Raw genomic sequence first — 13,701 nt, forward strand, 5'->3', positions numbered from 1 at the left:
TGAGACCATACTTTGTAAGACTTATATACTTTTCAATTTATTGAGAGGTGTTTTATGGCCCTGAATATGGTCTATCTTGCTGCTCATGCTGGTTTTCCATAATTCCTAAGTCCCATTGGGGTGATTCAAAGGACCCATAATGGAAGCCTGCACACACTGTGGGTTTCATTATAGGAGAGGAAGACTGAGCCTGGGGACTCATGACTTTCGTAGCAAGCAGGAGCAAGACTGTTCTTTGTTCAAAGGGGTGAACATTACCTCATCTGTCAAGATTGCTCACTGCAAATACAACCCGGTGAAATTGCCTGGATAAAACGGCCAGGGTTCTGCAATTTTGGCATACCTGCAAGAATGTGCAGGCATAATCAGGACCCATGGTGGATTACCCCCCAACAAGGGGACACAGTTATGTGACTTGGAAACAGTTTGACCCTTTCAGGTCTTGCTTTTGCGCTTTTTCAGGTAGCACCAGTACATCATTTAGTTTAAGCCTAATGCCCCTTTCCCCACTCCCCCACTTCTGAACACTCTATCTAATGCCCTGTGAATTATGAGGTTTTCCACTCTGGTCAATGGAAACAGGAACTATTTCCAGCCCTTTGGAAATTCTAAGAATCATTCCTTCTAATCTTTTTGGGTGCTTCCTTCCTTGGCCTCAGATGTTTTTCTCCCACACATTCACTGATAAGACTCAAGGGAGACCCTCTGCAAATCTCCAGGGTTCTCTCTCTCTTTGCAGCTCTCGCCTCTTCTGCAACTGGCCTTGCAAACTCTACCCGCCTTTGTCTCTCTGAACTCACAGCTGAGGGAGACCACTGAGCTATGCCTGGGTTCCCCTTATTCTGGTACATCTTGGAAACCTTCTCCAGGCAATAACCTGGGGCAATCAGAGTGCTCATGTCATTTGTTTCCTGCCTCTCAGGGATCATCATCTTTCATTGCCTGATGGTCAATGTCTTAAGCTTTGCTTAATATATTTTCCTCCAGATTTTAGTTGTTTCAGGCAGGATTGTAAATCTGGTGTCTTTTAATACATTTCATCTGGAACCTGAAGTCCCCACAATTTTTGAAGCATAACATTAACAGTTTTTGTAATTGCTGGTCCAGTTTCTAATAATTAAATTTACTCATAAACTTGTTCCGAGATTATAATTTTAATCCAAAATTTAAACTTTAAATTTTAAATTTAAATCCAAGCAAATTAGCTCAGTCACTGTTTCTAAGGATACTTATCTTGTCAACAAATACTTGAGCACCTAGTGGTTTTTGGGGATTACAGCTGTGAACAGGACAAGAGCCCTGGCCTCATGGAGTTCATATTCTAATGGGCATGTTTTAAAAAAATGTTAGCATGATGTATTTGCTAATTTGTCAAAGTTTTTTTTGCAGAAAGTTCAAAAAAATAAAACTAAGTGATGTAAAAATTCTAAGGAACAATGATGAATCCAGGCATACTTTTGGCTTGAAACCTGGCTTCAAACAAATTGAAGCCAATTTGTTGGCTTGTCAACAAATTAGTAGCCCTGAACCACAGTTGTGTAGCACCGGTGGGCAACTTTTATTCAATTTGGACATAAGTTGCATGAGGCAAGTGCCCTGCTTGTCAGCTGGCCTCTGGATTCCCAGTGTCTAACACATATGTGATGAAAAAATGTCAACCTCCTCTTCAAGGGACCTCATCTTGGTTCCTACAGGGGCATAAGGGACAGGAAACAGCCAGCCAGGATGGTAGGGAGGAAAAGGCTTAAGTGCAACACATCAGGGGGAGATGGAAATGTAACATGAAGCTGGCTGCTTGTCCTCAATTGTCAGTTGTTTTAAGACTGGCAGGTGAGAGCAGACACTTCCTGCCTTTGGTTTGGTTCCTGACTTTTTAACGTGGCTGGGCCAACTCCCTTGCCTCGGTTTCCGCAGGTGAGGGCAGGGAGGAGAGGAGGAAGAAAGGGGGTGCCGTAGCTTCTAAACTTTACTTTTTAGGGGTGTATGTGTGTGCTATCTATGAATACGTGGGAATATATGGAAAACGTGAATACGCTGGACAACTTGGATGTGCTGGGGGTGGTCAGGAGCCCAGGTCGTGTGTGTCCCTCCTCTGATCCGCGAACATCCACCCACCCGGGTAACCCACCTGGGCGCCCGCAAGTCCAGCCGCGCAGCGAGCCAGAGGGTGGGTGGGAGGCGTGGGCTGCTGCCGGCGGCCTCAGCTCGCAGCGCCGGAAGTTTGGGGCAGCACCGGGAACGCGGACGCGAGCCGCCTAGCCCCGCTGCCCGCCAGCAAGTGCTCGGAGGGGCGGGGGCGGGGGCGGGGGGAGGCCGGGGCGGGGCGGGGCGGGGCGGTGGGGGCGCGGCCGGGCGGCTACGTGACGGGCGGCGCGAGTATTAAGCTGCGCGGCCGCTGCTCCGCCGCCCGAGCTGGTGTTTCGCCCGCGACCCAGCGCCCAGGTGTGCCGCCCCGAGAGGACCGCGCGAAGGTCACCCCGCGCCCGCCAGCCCGTCCGCCGCCCGCACCTCCGCCGAGCCCCGCGCGCCTCGCCGGCCCCGCCGCGTCTCCGCCCGCCCGTCCGACCGCCCGAGCCCCGCGCGCCCCACCGCAGCCCCGGCCACCCGAGCGCCATGAACCAGATCGAGCCCGGCGTGCAGTACAACTACGTCTACGAAGATGACGAGTACATGATCCAGGAGGAGGAGTGGGACCGCGACCTGCTCCTCGACCCGGCCTGGGAGAAGCAGCAGAGGAAGGTCAGCCAGGGCCGCGTGCCCGCCGTCTGCGGGCTGGACCCGCGTGTCTGTGTGTCGCCTTCCCCGGGGGGCGACCGCCCGGGGGCGCCGCCGACGGTGTGGACTAGCGGGAGGGAGCTTGATGGAGGGTCGCGTTGTCCCATGTCCTCGTAGCCCGGGAAAAGTCCAGGGACAGGCACGGAACTGGGCGTCGTGAGTGCGCGCGCGCGCGAGTGTGCGTGGGTGCGCGCGTGTGTCACATAAGAGTCACAAAACGAAGAATGTTAGGGGAAGAACAGTGCAGCCGTTTCTGTTTTAACCTGCATTAGACCAGAATGTGAAAGTCTCAGGTCTGCTTCTGACCCCCTGAGTCTGTGACCTTGGCCACAGAGTTGTGTCTTCTGGTCCCGTTGTGTCCCATTTCCGCCTAACCCGTCTCTCCCCAAATAAAAGAGGTCAAAAGAACATCGGCTTCGTTCCGATTTTCACAGGGCTGCCCCAGAGAGTAATTGAAAATCATTTATTACATGTTTTGGGGTTCCCTGGAGAGAGATGCTGTATGAACACTAGACGTTCACCGATAAATTAATAGTTATTTCACACTCTATTTACGGTTCATTGAGGTAAGCGCACAGGGACGAGGGAGTCAGCCAGCTTTAAAAGTTCCCTTCCCATCTTGGTTGGCGCTCTCTGGGGGCCCAATGGAACATTCCACTATCTCAAGGTTTCTTCTTGATCCCCTTGGCTAGAATTCTAGGGACTGCTCACCAGGAGGCTAAATCCCACCTCCTGTTTGGGCATAGAGCCTGGCCGAGTCAGGGATGCCAACCGAGACCTGCTCACCCAACCTTATGATGACAGTGTCCTGGCAAAAGCAAAGTGCCCTCTGCTTTTCCCCCCTATTTTTCTCGGGTTGGGGCAAAGTGGGTTTCCCTTATAAGGGCCTGCCATTAAGTGGATAACGTCTGTTGACCATCTGTGTGCCTGGGAATGCTCTGTGTAGCTGCCACTGTGGGTGGTTATCTGATAGTGCCTGGTGAATGTGTCTGACTATAGGAAACACATACTCCCAACAAACAGTGTTAGCTGAAGGAGAGAGGTCCCATATTTGGATAATTATCAGATAACCATTTTAGGGTTTTTTGTTGTTATTTATAAAATAACCATGATATTTTCAAATCAAGATTTTTCTTTTGTTGTCTATTCTCTCTTTTAAAACCACTTACTATTATTGTTTTAAAGCTCTGATTTAGCTACATTTCATTCTCCCCCTTAGTTCCATCATCCCTGCCTTCTTGGAAACAGTAGAATTGGAGTGATAAGTAGAAGTTGAGTCTATAAAGGAGAATAAAATTTCAAACCTTCTACAATTTTTTAAACACCTGGCTTGAGGATTATTAATGTGTTGTTATTATTATTAGTTTGTCATCTGGGCTAATTGCTGCATCATCAATGAGAAAGAAGTTAAATAGTCGCTTTAATTTTTAACAGTGAGTGTTTCTTTTTAAAAATTTTTCCCACAATTTTGATTACTACATTTTTTCATGGATTTTTAAAAAAGTCTTAAGTCTTTGTTGCAGAGATTGCTTTTTTTTTTTTCCCCTCATGAAGAAGAGCAAAAAAGCTAAGGAATTGGAAGGGTAGTCTGCCCATCGTTTTTGAAAGTAATAGTCTAATCACAGTGGTTTCTGTTGATTTTTTAAAATTACAGTACAGGATAGAGTTAATTTTAGTTTCCAAAGACCACATGGATATATGTCTTCTGTCATATACATATAATTTTAAAATTATTTTTAATATGTGATGTATAATTATATTTTTAATTTATTCACAGTATTTTGGGATATAATTTCATTGCTGTGATTTTTTTAAAGTTTGGGGTTCCTGTGTGAATATATTATTATAATTGTATAGCACTTGTATATTATATATTAAAAAACAGACATATGTCCTGGTCCTTGTATAAAATAATGCTAAAAAGTTTAAAGTGAGAATTCATTTTTTTCCTCAGGTAGGTTGAGTGCTGTGTTGTGACTTTAGTGACAGACAAAACAGAGCCAAACATTACATTAGGACACAGACCTGAACAGATCCAGAAGATCCTCTGTTTCTACTTTGGGTAGAGAACCCACTCAAGTCGGTAAAGTCATACTGAACTGTGAGGTCCGGGCAGCCGGAGCAGTAGCCTCTATTTATGTCCTATGAGCCAAACTGCTGGAACAGGACAGGGATAAAATGCCATTGTTTCTATTGTGGGCTACCTTTTCCACACTTGCCATTTCAATGATATGCCGGGTATGAGATCTGTCAACAGATGCTGGTAACACATGATGACGTCTGTAGCGTTATAATGGATGAGGGACCTAATTATATCCACAGTTCACAGAGTCTCATGGGCTGTGGTAAACCTTGCTCTGGTATGGAATGCCTTGCTACAGAAGAACTTAGTAAAACTGTAGTGCTGTGTGTGTGTGTGTGTGTTTGTGTGTGTGTGTGAGTGATGGGAGATCTTTTTTTTTTTTTACATAAAATTTACCATCTTAACCATTTTAAAGCATCCAGTTCAGGCGTGCTACGTACATTCACATTGTTGTGCAATCAATCTCCAAGAGTCTTTTCATCTTGCAAAATTAAACTCTGTATAAAACAATAACTTTCTATTCTCCCCACCCCCCAGCCCCTGGCAACCACCCTTCTACCTTCTGTCTCCATGAATTTGACCCATAGGGACCTCATATGGGTGGAATCATACACTGTTTGTCCTTTTGCATCTGGCTTACTTCACTTAGCATAATGTCCTCAGGGTTCATCCATGTCGTGTCATGTGTCAGAATTTCCTTCCTTTTTAAGGCCGAATAATATTTCACTGACTGTATGGACCACATTTTGTTTACCCATTCATTGATGGATGCACACGTGGATTGCTTCTACCTTTTGGTTATTGTAAATAATGCTGCTGTGAACATGGGTGTACAAATATCTCTTCATGTCCCCGCCTTTGGGTTTTTTTGGTTAGATACCTAGAAGTGGAATTTCTGGATCTTGTGGCAGTGATTGGTTTTCAGTTTTTTGAGGACATGCAGTGCTTTTTCCAAAAGAAGGCAATTTAGAAGATGTTGAATTTAGCATGAGTATGTACAGGCATTTCAAAGTGCTCTCCTCTTTCAGGGGTGTTTAAGAATATTTATAGTCACATAAATGAAGCTCTCTTTAGTGGACTTCTGAAACTTCTAGAGCTTTGGTGTTTAGAAGTAAGCTTCTCCTGGAAGCAAAGAGCACATTCAGCCTTTAATTCAACTGCGGCCTAATCGGGAGGTGACTTGTCAGAACAGCAATGCTGAATATGTGTGCTATCTCCGTGGGCACAGGACGCTGTCCTTCACCACTCTGGGAGGCTAGAACAGACCTTTTAAGGAAATGACTGTGTGTTTCGATACACAAAGGGTCCTTACCTCCTTAATCTGTACGGGGCTAGGTGGTCGATACTCTTTTTCACCAGTTGTGGAGAGCATAAGAGAGTCGTTCATTTATTCCACATTCAGAATTCTGATTAGTTTTCATTGTTCCTAAAGAAATCCAAGTTCTTCCGCACAGTCACAATTTAGATGGACCAGCTCACCGTTCACCTCAGCACACCTGCTGCCTGTCCTGTCATCAGGCTGAAACGTTGCCACGTGGGGTCAGGCGGTGGGGGAAGGACGCTTGTGTGGGAGCAGCTGCGCACAGGTTGGATTAAATAGAGGATCCAGAACCTGCCAGTTGCCCCTTTCCGTGTCTCAAGGAGCAACTGCTGGTTAAGGGTGCAGGTCAAGGCTCTTCTCCCCTGCACAGTGGAGTACGCTCTTGCGGGAATTTTTCCTGGGGAAAAAAAAGGCACAAATTGTTCCAACGAGGTGAACGATGAACGAGGGGCCTGGGAAGTGTCTCAGACTCATGAGACCCAGATGAATCTCAGCTCTGCCTGGTACCTACCCTCTGTTTGGCCGTAATCAAGTCACTAAGCCTTTCGAGTTCCATCTATTCATCTAGAAAATAAAGATAAGGGATTCCTGTCTTTCTTGCCTCACAGAGTTTTTCAGAATCAAATGGTCAAACTAGTTTACGTCGAAGGGGCTTTGTACGCCGTAGAGGGATCTGTAAATGTTCAAATATTATTACTGTCCTAGTGCAGCCAATACTTATTAATTTCATCAGGTGGTGTCGTAGTAATTAGCACTGTGATTGAATTTGTGAGGATGAAGAAGCACGTGATTTGTTCCTTAGTGACTTGGATGTACTTTTCAAAAAAAATTGTGGTAAAATGTACATAACATAAAATTTACCATTTTAACCATTTTTAGGTGTACAATTCAGTGACATTAATACATTCACATTGTTGTGCAACCATCACCACCATCCATCTCCAGAACTTTTCCATCACCCCCAAGTTAAACTGTGTCTATTAAACAGTAACTTCCTATTACCTCCTCCCCCCATGTACCTTTAAAGGTAGGGTTTACACGCTTCCACACTTAGAACAAGAAATTGTTTAATAACAAGTGCCAGGTGCTTGTTGTATAAAGAGCAAAAATTTTAGGAGATCAAATAAGGAAAACCATTGTGGGTGAGGATGATGGGGAAACAGCTTTACAAGGGAGTAGAACTTGGGGTGGGCCTTAATTTGAGGAATAACTAAATACTAGCTGAGTGGCGAGGAGAGAGAAACAGAACATTCCTGGCTAGAGAAATAGAGTGAACAGTCTAGGCTTAACTGAAGCTAAAGATGCAGATTCAAATTTAGAGAGAAAATTGCATAGGTAATCCGGGGCCAGTTTACAGAGGACCTAGGATGCCAGGGTGAGCGTGGACTTCGTTCTTCAAGCAGTGCAGAGCTCTGGGAATATTTGAGCCAGGAAGAGCCATGCTTCAAGTAGAATACTGTTTGCAGAATAAATCGGAGTGGGTGAAGGCCTGAGGTGGGGGACCCAGGTAGAAGCCCGTTACAGGGACGATACGTTTAAAGCGGTGAGGATTAGAAGCAGTGGTGAGGAAGCCATCAATCTGAGAGTGATCAGGAGGGATTATAAAAAGTGTTAAATAATGCCATGTTGTTGCATGGCAGGCTGTTGTATAAATCCAGTTAAGCAGACATGATCTCACCATTAGAGCTCCTTGGCTTAAAACTCAAGATAGTGATATTGACAAGTAACAAAGAAACTAATGAGGAGTGTCTGCTTATCTAGTCAGGAGAGGTGTCTGGGTGGAAAGCTAACCATTTACAGGATGTATCATTCAGTGCAGGGGCTGAGTGCTGAGGGGCAAGTTGTGTGTCCAGGTGGCCATTGCCTACATGCAGGGCTGGAGTTTCAGGCAGCCTTTGATGTCCAGAGAGAGTTGCTGATGGGCAGGCTTGCAAAGGCAGAATCTTGTATGAGCCCTAAGAAATCTCTGCCCCCAGAAGGGCTGTTGTTCTCAAGATGCCCTTGGTTTGCTATGGAGAACCACAGGTGCAGGAGTCGTAAGGTGGAGAAATCACTCTTTGTGATTTCTGCGTCTTCTCTTAGGCACTGCAGTGTGTCCTGGGGTCTGCCCTACCCCTTCAGCCACATTCACCAAGGAAGAAACTTGAACCCAAGGTACGATTTTCCGGGAGCGTAGGAGGAGGAATAGAACTCTTAGCTGGGAAGCCTAAAGAACAGCAGCTTCAGAAAACTGTCAGAAAGCGCTGCAGTCGGTTGCTGCAGCTGGGCTACAGAAAAGGCGCAGCCCTGGGGTGGGTGGAGGCACTCCCGTGGTGAGCAGAGGAGTTGGTACGGAATACGTTGGAGGACAGTCAGAATTGTACCGCTGTTTCCCTGGGAACGGTACTAGTTCTTCCAGAAAGAACAGAACGCAAAGACGAGGGGGAAAACGCTTGCTAACTACCGTGCTAGACTTAGTTCAAAGGAAGGAAAATCTTGAGTGCCAGAAATGGACTTTTCTAAAGAAGCTGAGGAACATGTTTTACACAAGCACGTGTAAGTCTGAGCACTTGCACACTCGCCTCTGAGCCCACACCACACCCGTACCCCTCCCCACGATTTTCTTGATCAGAAACTAGATGTTTTCTCCTGCAGCCGTACTGAAGGGCAGAATAGAAGTGCAGCACAGGCACGGCTGTTTATTCTTTTCATTCCTTTGGCAGACGTTTATTACGGTCCCGCTAGAGGCCCGGGTTAGGCAATGGAGTTGACACCACCCCAGGCTTTAAGGAGCTTGCAGCTTAGTTCAAGAGACAGAAAGGGCAGTGAGAAGTACAGAGGAGGGACGCGCAGTTCACCCTGGCCGGTGGAAGGGAGTGGAGAGCATTTCCAGAGTCTCTCCTGCATGGTCCCCTGTCGCGGTGCCTGGAAGCATCTTCTTCCCTGGCGCCTTGCAGGGAAGCTGGGAGTTACCCTTGAGGCTTCCCTCTCTCTCAACTCCTGTGAGCCCACCTCCTAAAGTCCTCTGGACCCTGCCCCTTCCTCCCGTCATGTGCTTGAAGGCCTTCAGGGCCTCTGCACTTCCTGCCTGGATGGGGGTGGCGGCCCCTGCTTTGTCGCCCTTCCACACACTGTGCTTGCCTTCAGGCTTTTTTCTGCCTGATGCTGCAGGAGTGATCTGTATAAAACACAAGCCTGGTCATGGTATTTCTGCTTAAAGCCCCTGTGTGGTTCTTTATTGCCTTCAGGAGGGTGTTGGGAGCCAGGCCTGAGCAAGCCTCTGTCTGCTCCGCCTCTCCCCCCAGGGCTCCTGGAGCCCAAGTGTTTGATTCTCCTCTTTGCTTATACCCGAGACTACCTCCTCTACCCGCCCTAGGAGTTCTTCTTCCTTGGGCCCCTCCTCTAGAACATGGGTCCCTGGGTGCTGTCCTGGTCTCCCCTATGAGCAGACGCTGTCCTGTGGCCCCCTGGCCCTGCAGTGGTCCTGCTTAGAGCCTGTGCTCACATTTGTGCAATGCAGGAATTATAAGTCATATTTCTGAAAAGAATTTAGTACAATTAAATTTATTTTTTGCAATCTTTGCAACTCCTTGAGCTACAAATGTATTAACTCCAGCTCATACTTGTTTAATGCTCCTTAAAGATGTTTTCTCAAAGCATTTTCTCAAGTTCCCCAAAGGATGGACTTCTCCGACTTAGCCCTTATTCTCAGACTGAGCCTACAAAGATAAGCTGTTTAATTAAAAAAATAATAATAATTTGTAATTTAGAGATTTGGGGAATAAAATAAAATCATACATGTAGATTTATTTAAATGATAATAAAATGTGTCACCATATTAATGAACAAAGCTCTGGTAGCCTAAATTGGATTTGAAATGACTGTTTTGTCCAGATTGAAAACCTTTACCCACATCATAGAGAAAATTCCAAATTCATTTAGATTCAGAGAAGTATACATTTAAATTTGTTCTTCTGAATGTAAAACCTGGTAAGACAAAAACTTTTGGAAGACATGCTAGGCTTCACGGTAGTGGAAATGGAAAAGAGAGAAGAGATGCAGATGATTCTGCAGAGCGTGTGGACCCTGGAAAAGAATTGGCCTGGGCGGTATTGATATAAGCCGAACCCAAGACTACAGAGTTAGCATGGCTTTGAGTTGTCTTGCTGTGTTTGTTTGTGTTTTTGCTAGGCCATAAATGTGTTAGTCATCATTCCTAGAAATTACTATATAATGAAAATAGATTCTCATTAGCCTCCGTTACAACCTTTTCATTAAAAGGCATGCTATCTCGGGAAAAACTCTTACTTTTTTAGTGATTGTGAGGATCAAGTGGGCAAGTAGGTGAATATGAGATTGAGGGGAAATGAGAACAGTATTTGATATTGAAGGTATGACTGAGTCTTATACAGACAATTATAATTGAGATTGGCAACTCAAGAAATCCCTGGGAATTCCCTGGCTGTCCAGTGGTTAGGGCTCCGTGCTTCCACTGCAGGAGACACGGGTTGGATCCCTGGTCGAGGAACTAAGATGCTGCATGCCACGCAGCACAGCCAAAAAAAAGAAAAAAAAAAAAGAAATCCTATCTTTTAGAGTCATGAGGAGTCTTTAAGTTCCTTCATTATAGTCCAACAGGATGGGAAGATAATAATTATTTAGAAGGTAGGTAATCTAATCTCATTGTTTTTTATCAGGATTTTAAGATATTTTGTATGCATTAGGTTGAACCGTAGGAAATTTTTGACACTGACCATTTTGACCTCCAAAAATTGCACTTTCTTATGGCTCAACCCAATAAAACCACTTTATCACTATTGTCCCACTATATTCAAGGTACTTGACCAAGACCACGCCACAGCCAAGCCATAAAACTGAGTTCAGCTTGTTTCTAGTCTTACCTCTAATGCCTTTGGTATTCATCTGGGAAGATAAGGGATGGTTAGGTTTTGTAGAAGTTAAAAATGTGAGGTTTGGATTGAGGGGTTGACAGCCCATGGAAATATCGAGAAGGAAGGTCAAGCCTAGAGATTTAGGTGTGGGAGTTATCTGCTCAGAGGCCATGGTTGAAACTGTAAGGAGGGGAAAGTGGAAGATCTACCTGCCAGGCGCTGAGGTGAGCTAACATTGAGGGCTCCCAGAGGAAGCAGTGATTACCAGAACGTGGAAGCATCGCTTCTCTGGATGAAAACATGCATTTATTGGACGACTTAAAACTAGATGAACTGTCGAAATGTCTTTGATTTTCTTCCGGGAGAAATCTCACCTTGGTATTTCTCTGGAACTTCACCAGTCCGTCTGAATCTGACATTTGAATCCGTTTAGTTGCTGGAACAGAAACCCAGGGCTTTGGCACCATGAAATGGGAGATCTTTTAGCTCATGAGATAAGTTATGCTTGCAAAGGAAGTGAAAAGCTGTAAGAAACTATTTATGGTGGTGTGCTCAAGTCTGTGACATAAAATCCTTCTGCAGCTGGAATGGCCAAGGCTGGGCTTTAATGAGGAAGACTTTATTGAAAATTTGTAAGGATTACTGAAGAAAGTAGTTTCATTACTGAAAAGAATTGGTTTCATCTTAACATACCAAGTGTAGCATTCAACCACTAGGAGGGTTTCCCTTTTCTGTTTTATCATGTATAAAATTAAGAAAATAGGATGAGTGATGGTCCTCATTTAGGGGTTTTGTTTTAAGGTTTAAAAAAATATTATTGATATTTTGGGTGTATCAGTCATGAAAATAGTAAAAGACATAACAGAATTACAGTCAGTTTTGAGATTACCCATAGAGGGTAATATTTTTCTATTTTAAAACAAATCTATTTTGGAGGGGCGGCAAGGGTAAGGATCAGGTTGGTCTGGGACGTGAGGAGGGGATATTCGTTGGAAAAATGCAAACCATGTGTTTTACATTTTGTAAACCGTACAATTTCTATTCTGTTACTGCAGTTTATGAAATAGGAAGTGTCTGAATATTTCATTGCATACCTTTCCTGTTAAATTTTGGGACAAAATGATGTTTATTTTCATTTTTTCAGTATAACAGCAGAACAAAAATATTCCAGTAAGACAGTAAAAGTGATATTTTAATATATGGATTTTTTTCCAGTGGATTAAAAAAAGAATGGGAGGGGATTTGGCATATTGTTCCCAGTATCCCAAACTATTCAGTATATAGGGCAGAGCAGCTATTTATTGAGAATTTTTAGACACTGTTTTGACCATACGTATTATTTTATTCGAACGTCACAACAGTCTTAGGAGATAAGTATTGTGATTCTCATTTTTCAACCAGGAAGGCTAAGTAACTTACCTAAGTGTGGTTGAGGGTGGGGAAGTGGTAGCTGGAACATGCACACAGAATTTTGTCTAAATTACAAAGATATTCTCTCTCACAATCGAAATTTTATAACACATGGAGATGCTAATTATTTTATTGCATATTTTGGTCTGCAAGTGGCAGAGCTGAAGTTTGGATCCAGGATGCTTAACTCCAGAGGCAGTGCTTTTATTTTTATTTATTTATTTTTATTTTTTAAATTTTTTAAATTTTAATTTTTAATTTTAATTTTTTATTTTTGTAAAATTTATTTTGTTGAATTTTAGTTGATTTATAATGTTGTGTTAATTTCTGCTGTACAGCAAAGTGATTCAGTTAGACATATATATTCTTTTCCATATTCTTTTCCATTATGATTTATCACAGGATATTGAATATAGTTCCCTATGCTATACAGTAGGACCTTGTGGTTTATCCATTATATATATAATAGTTTGCTTCTGCTAACCCCAAACTCTCAATCCGTCTCCTTCCCCCCCTTGGCAGCCACAGGTCTGTTCTCTATGTCTGTGAGTCTGTTTCTGTTTCACAGATAAGTTCATTTGTGTCTTGTTTTACATTCCACATACAAGTGATACAATATGGTATTTGTCTTTCTCTTTCTGACTTATTTCACTTAGTATGATAATCTCTAGGCCCATCCGTGTTGCTGCAAATGGCATTATTTCATTCTTTTTAATGGCTGAGTAGTATTCCATTGTATATATGTACCACATCTTCTTTATCCATTCCTCTGTTGATGGACATCTAGATTGTTTCTTGGCTATTGTGAGTAGTCAAAGGTGTTGCTTTTTAACCACTAAATTTTTTCTGTTTTTGTTGCTTTTTTGCTCAGAGTTTTAACCAACAACCCAGAGCAAAAGCCTGGAATTCAGTATTCCTAAGTTTTCACTTATCCAAAACCTACTGCCCATGCATAAGGGTGTGTGTGTCTGAATTTTTAATTTCTAAATGGGTCCAGGGGGAACATCTGATGAGAATGAGAAGACTCAATTTTGAGTTATGGAAAATACTGTCCTTCCAAGGTAACCCCAAGTGAGGGCCTAGCAATCACTCTGACCCACAGAAGTGCCAGAGGAGGAGGAAAGGGACCACAGGAAAAGCCAACTACACCTCTCAAATGGAGGCTTACAGGACATGCCATTAAGGGTACATCTCTGGAATTACCTGCTGGTCTGTCTGACACAGTTCCAAAAAGAAGCCGG

General features: G+C 44.0%; 1 protein-coding gene across 1 annotated transcript in view; it reads left to right on the forward strand.

The window, feature by feature from the left end:
• Positions 1–2,425: 2,425 nt before the first annotated feature.
• Positions 2,426–13,701, forward strand: part of ACTN2 (actinin alpha 2) — a 74,796-nt gene continuing 63,520 nt past the window's right edge. Inside the window, exon 1 of the mRNA XM_007170784.2 lies at positions 2,426–2,739. Within this exon, the coding sequence (XP_007170846.1) occupies positions 2,614–2,739 (126 nt within the window). The 5' untranslated portion in view covers positions 2,426–2,613. The remainder of the gene's footprint in view (positions 2,740–13,701) is intronic.

Source organism: Balaenoptera acutorostrata, chromosome 16 (assembly GCF_949987535.1).
Source record: "Balaenoptera acutorostrata chromosome 16, mBalAcu1.1, whole genome shotgun sequence".
Lineage (NCBI taxonomy): Eukaryota > Metazoa > Chordata > Mammalia > Artiodactyla > Balaenopteridae > Balaenoptera > Balaenoptera acutorostrata.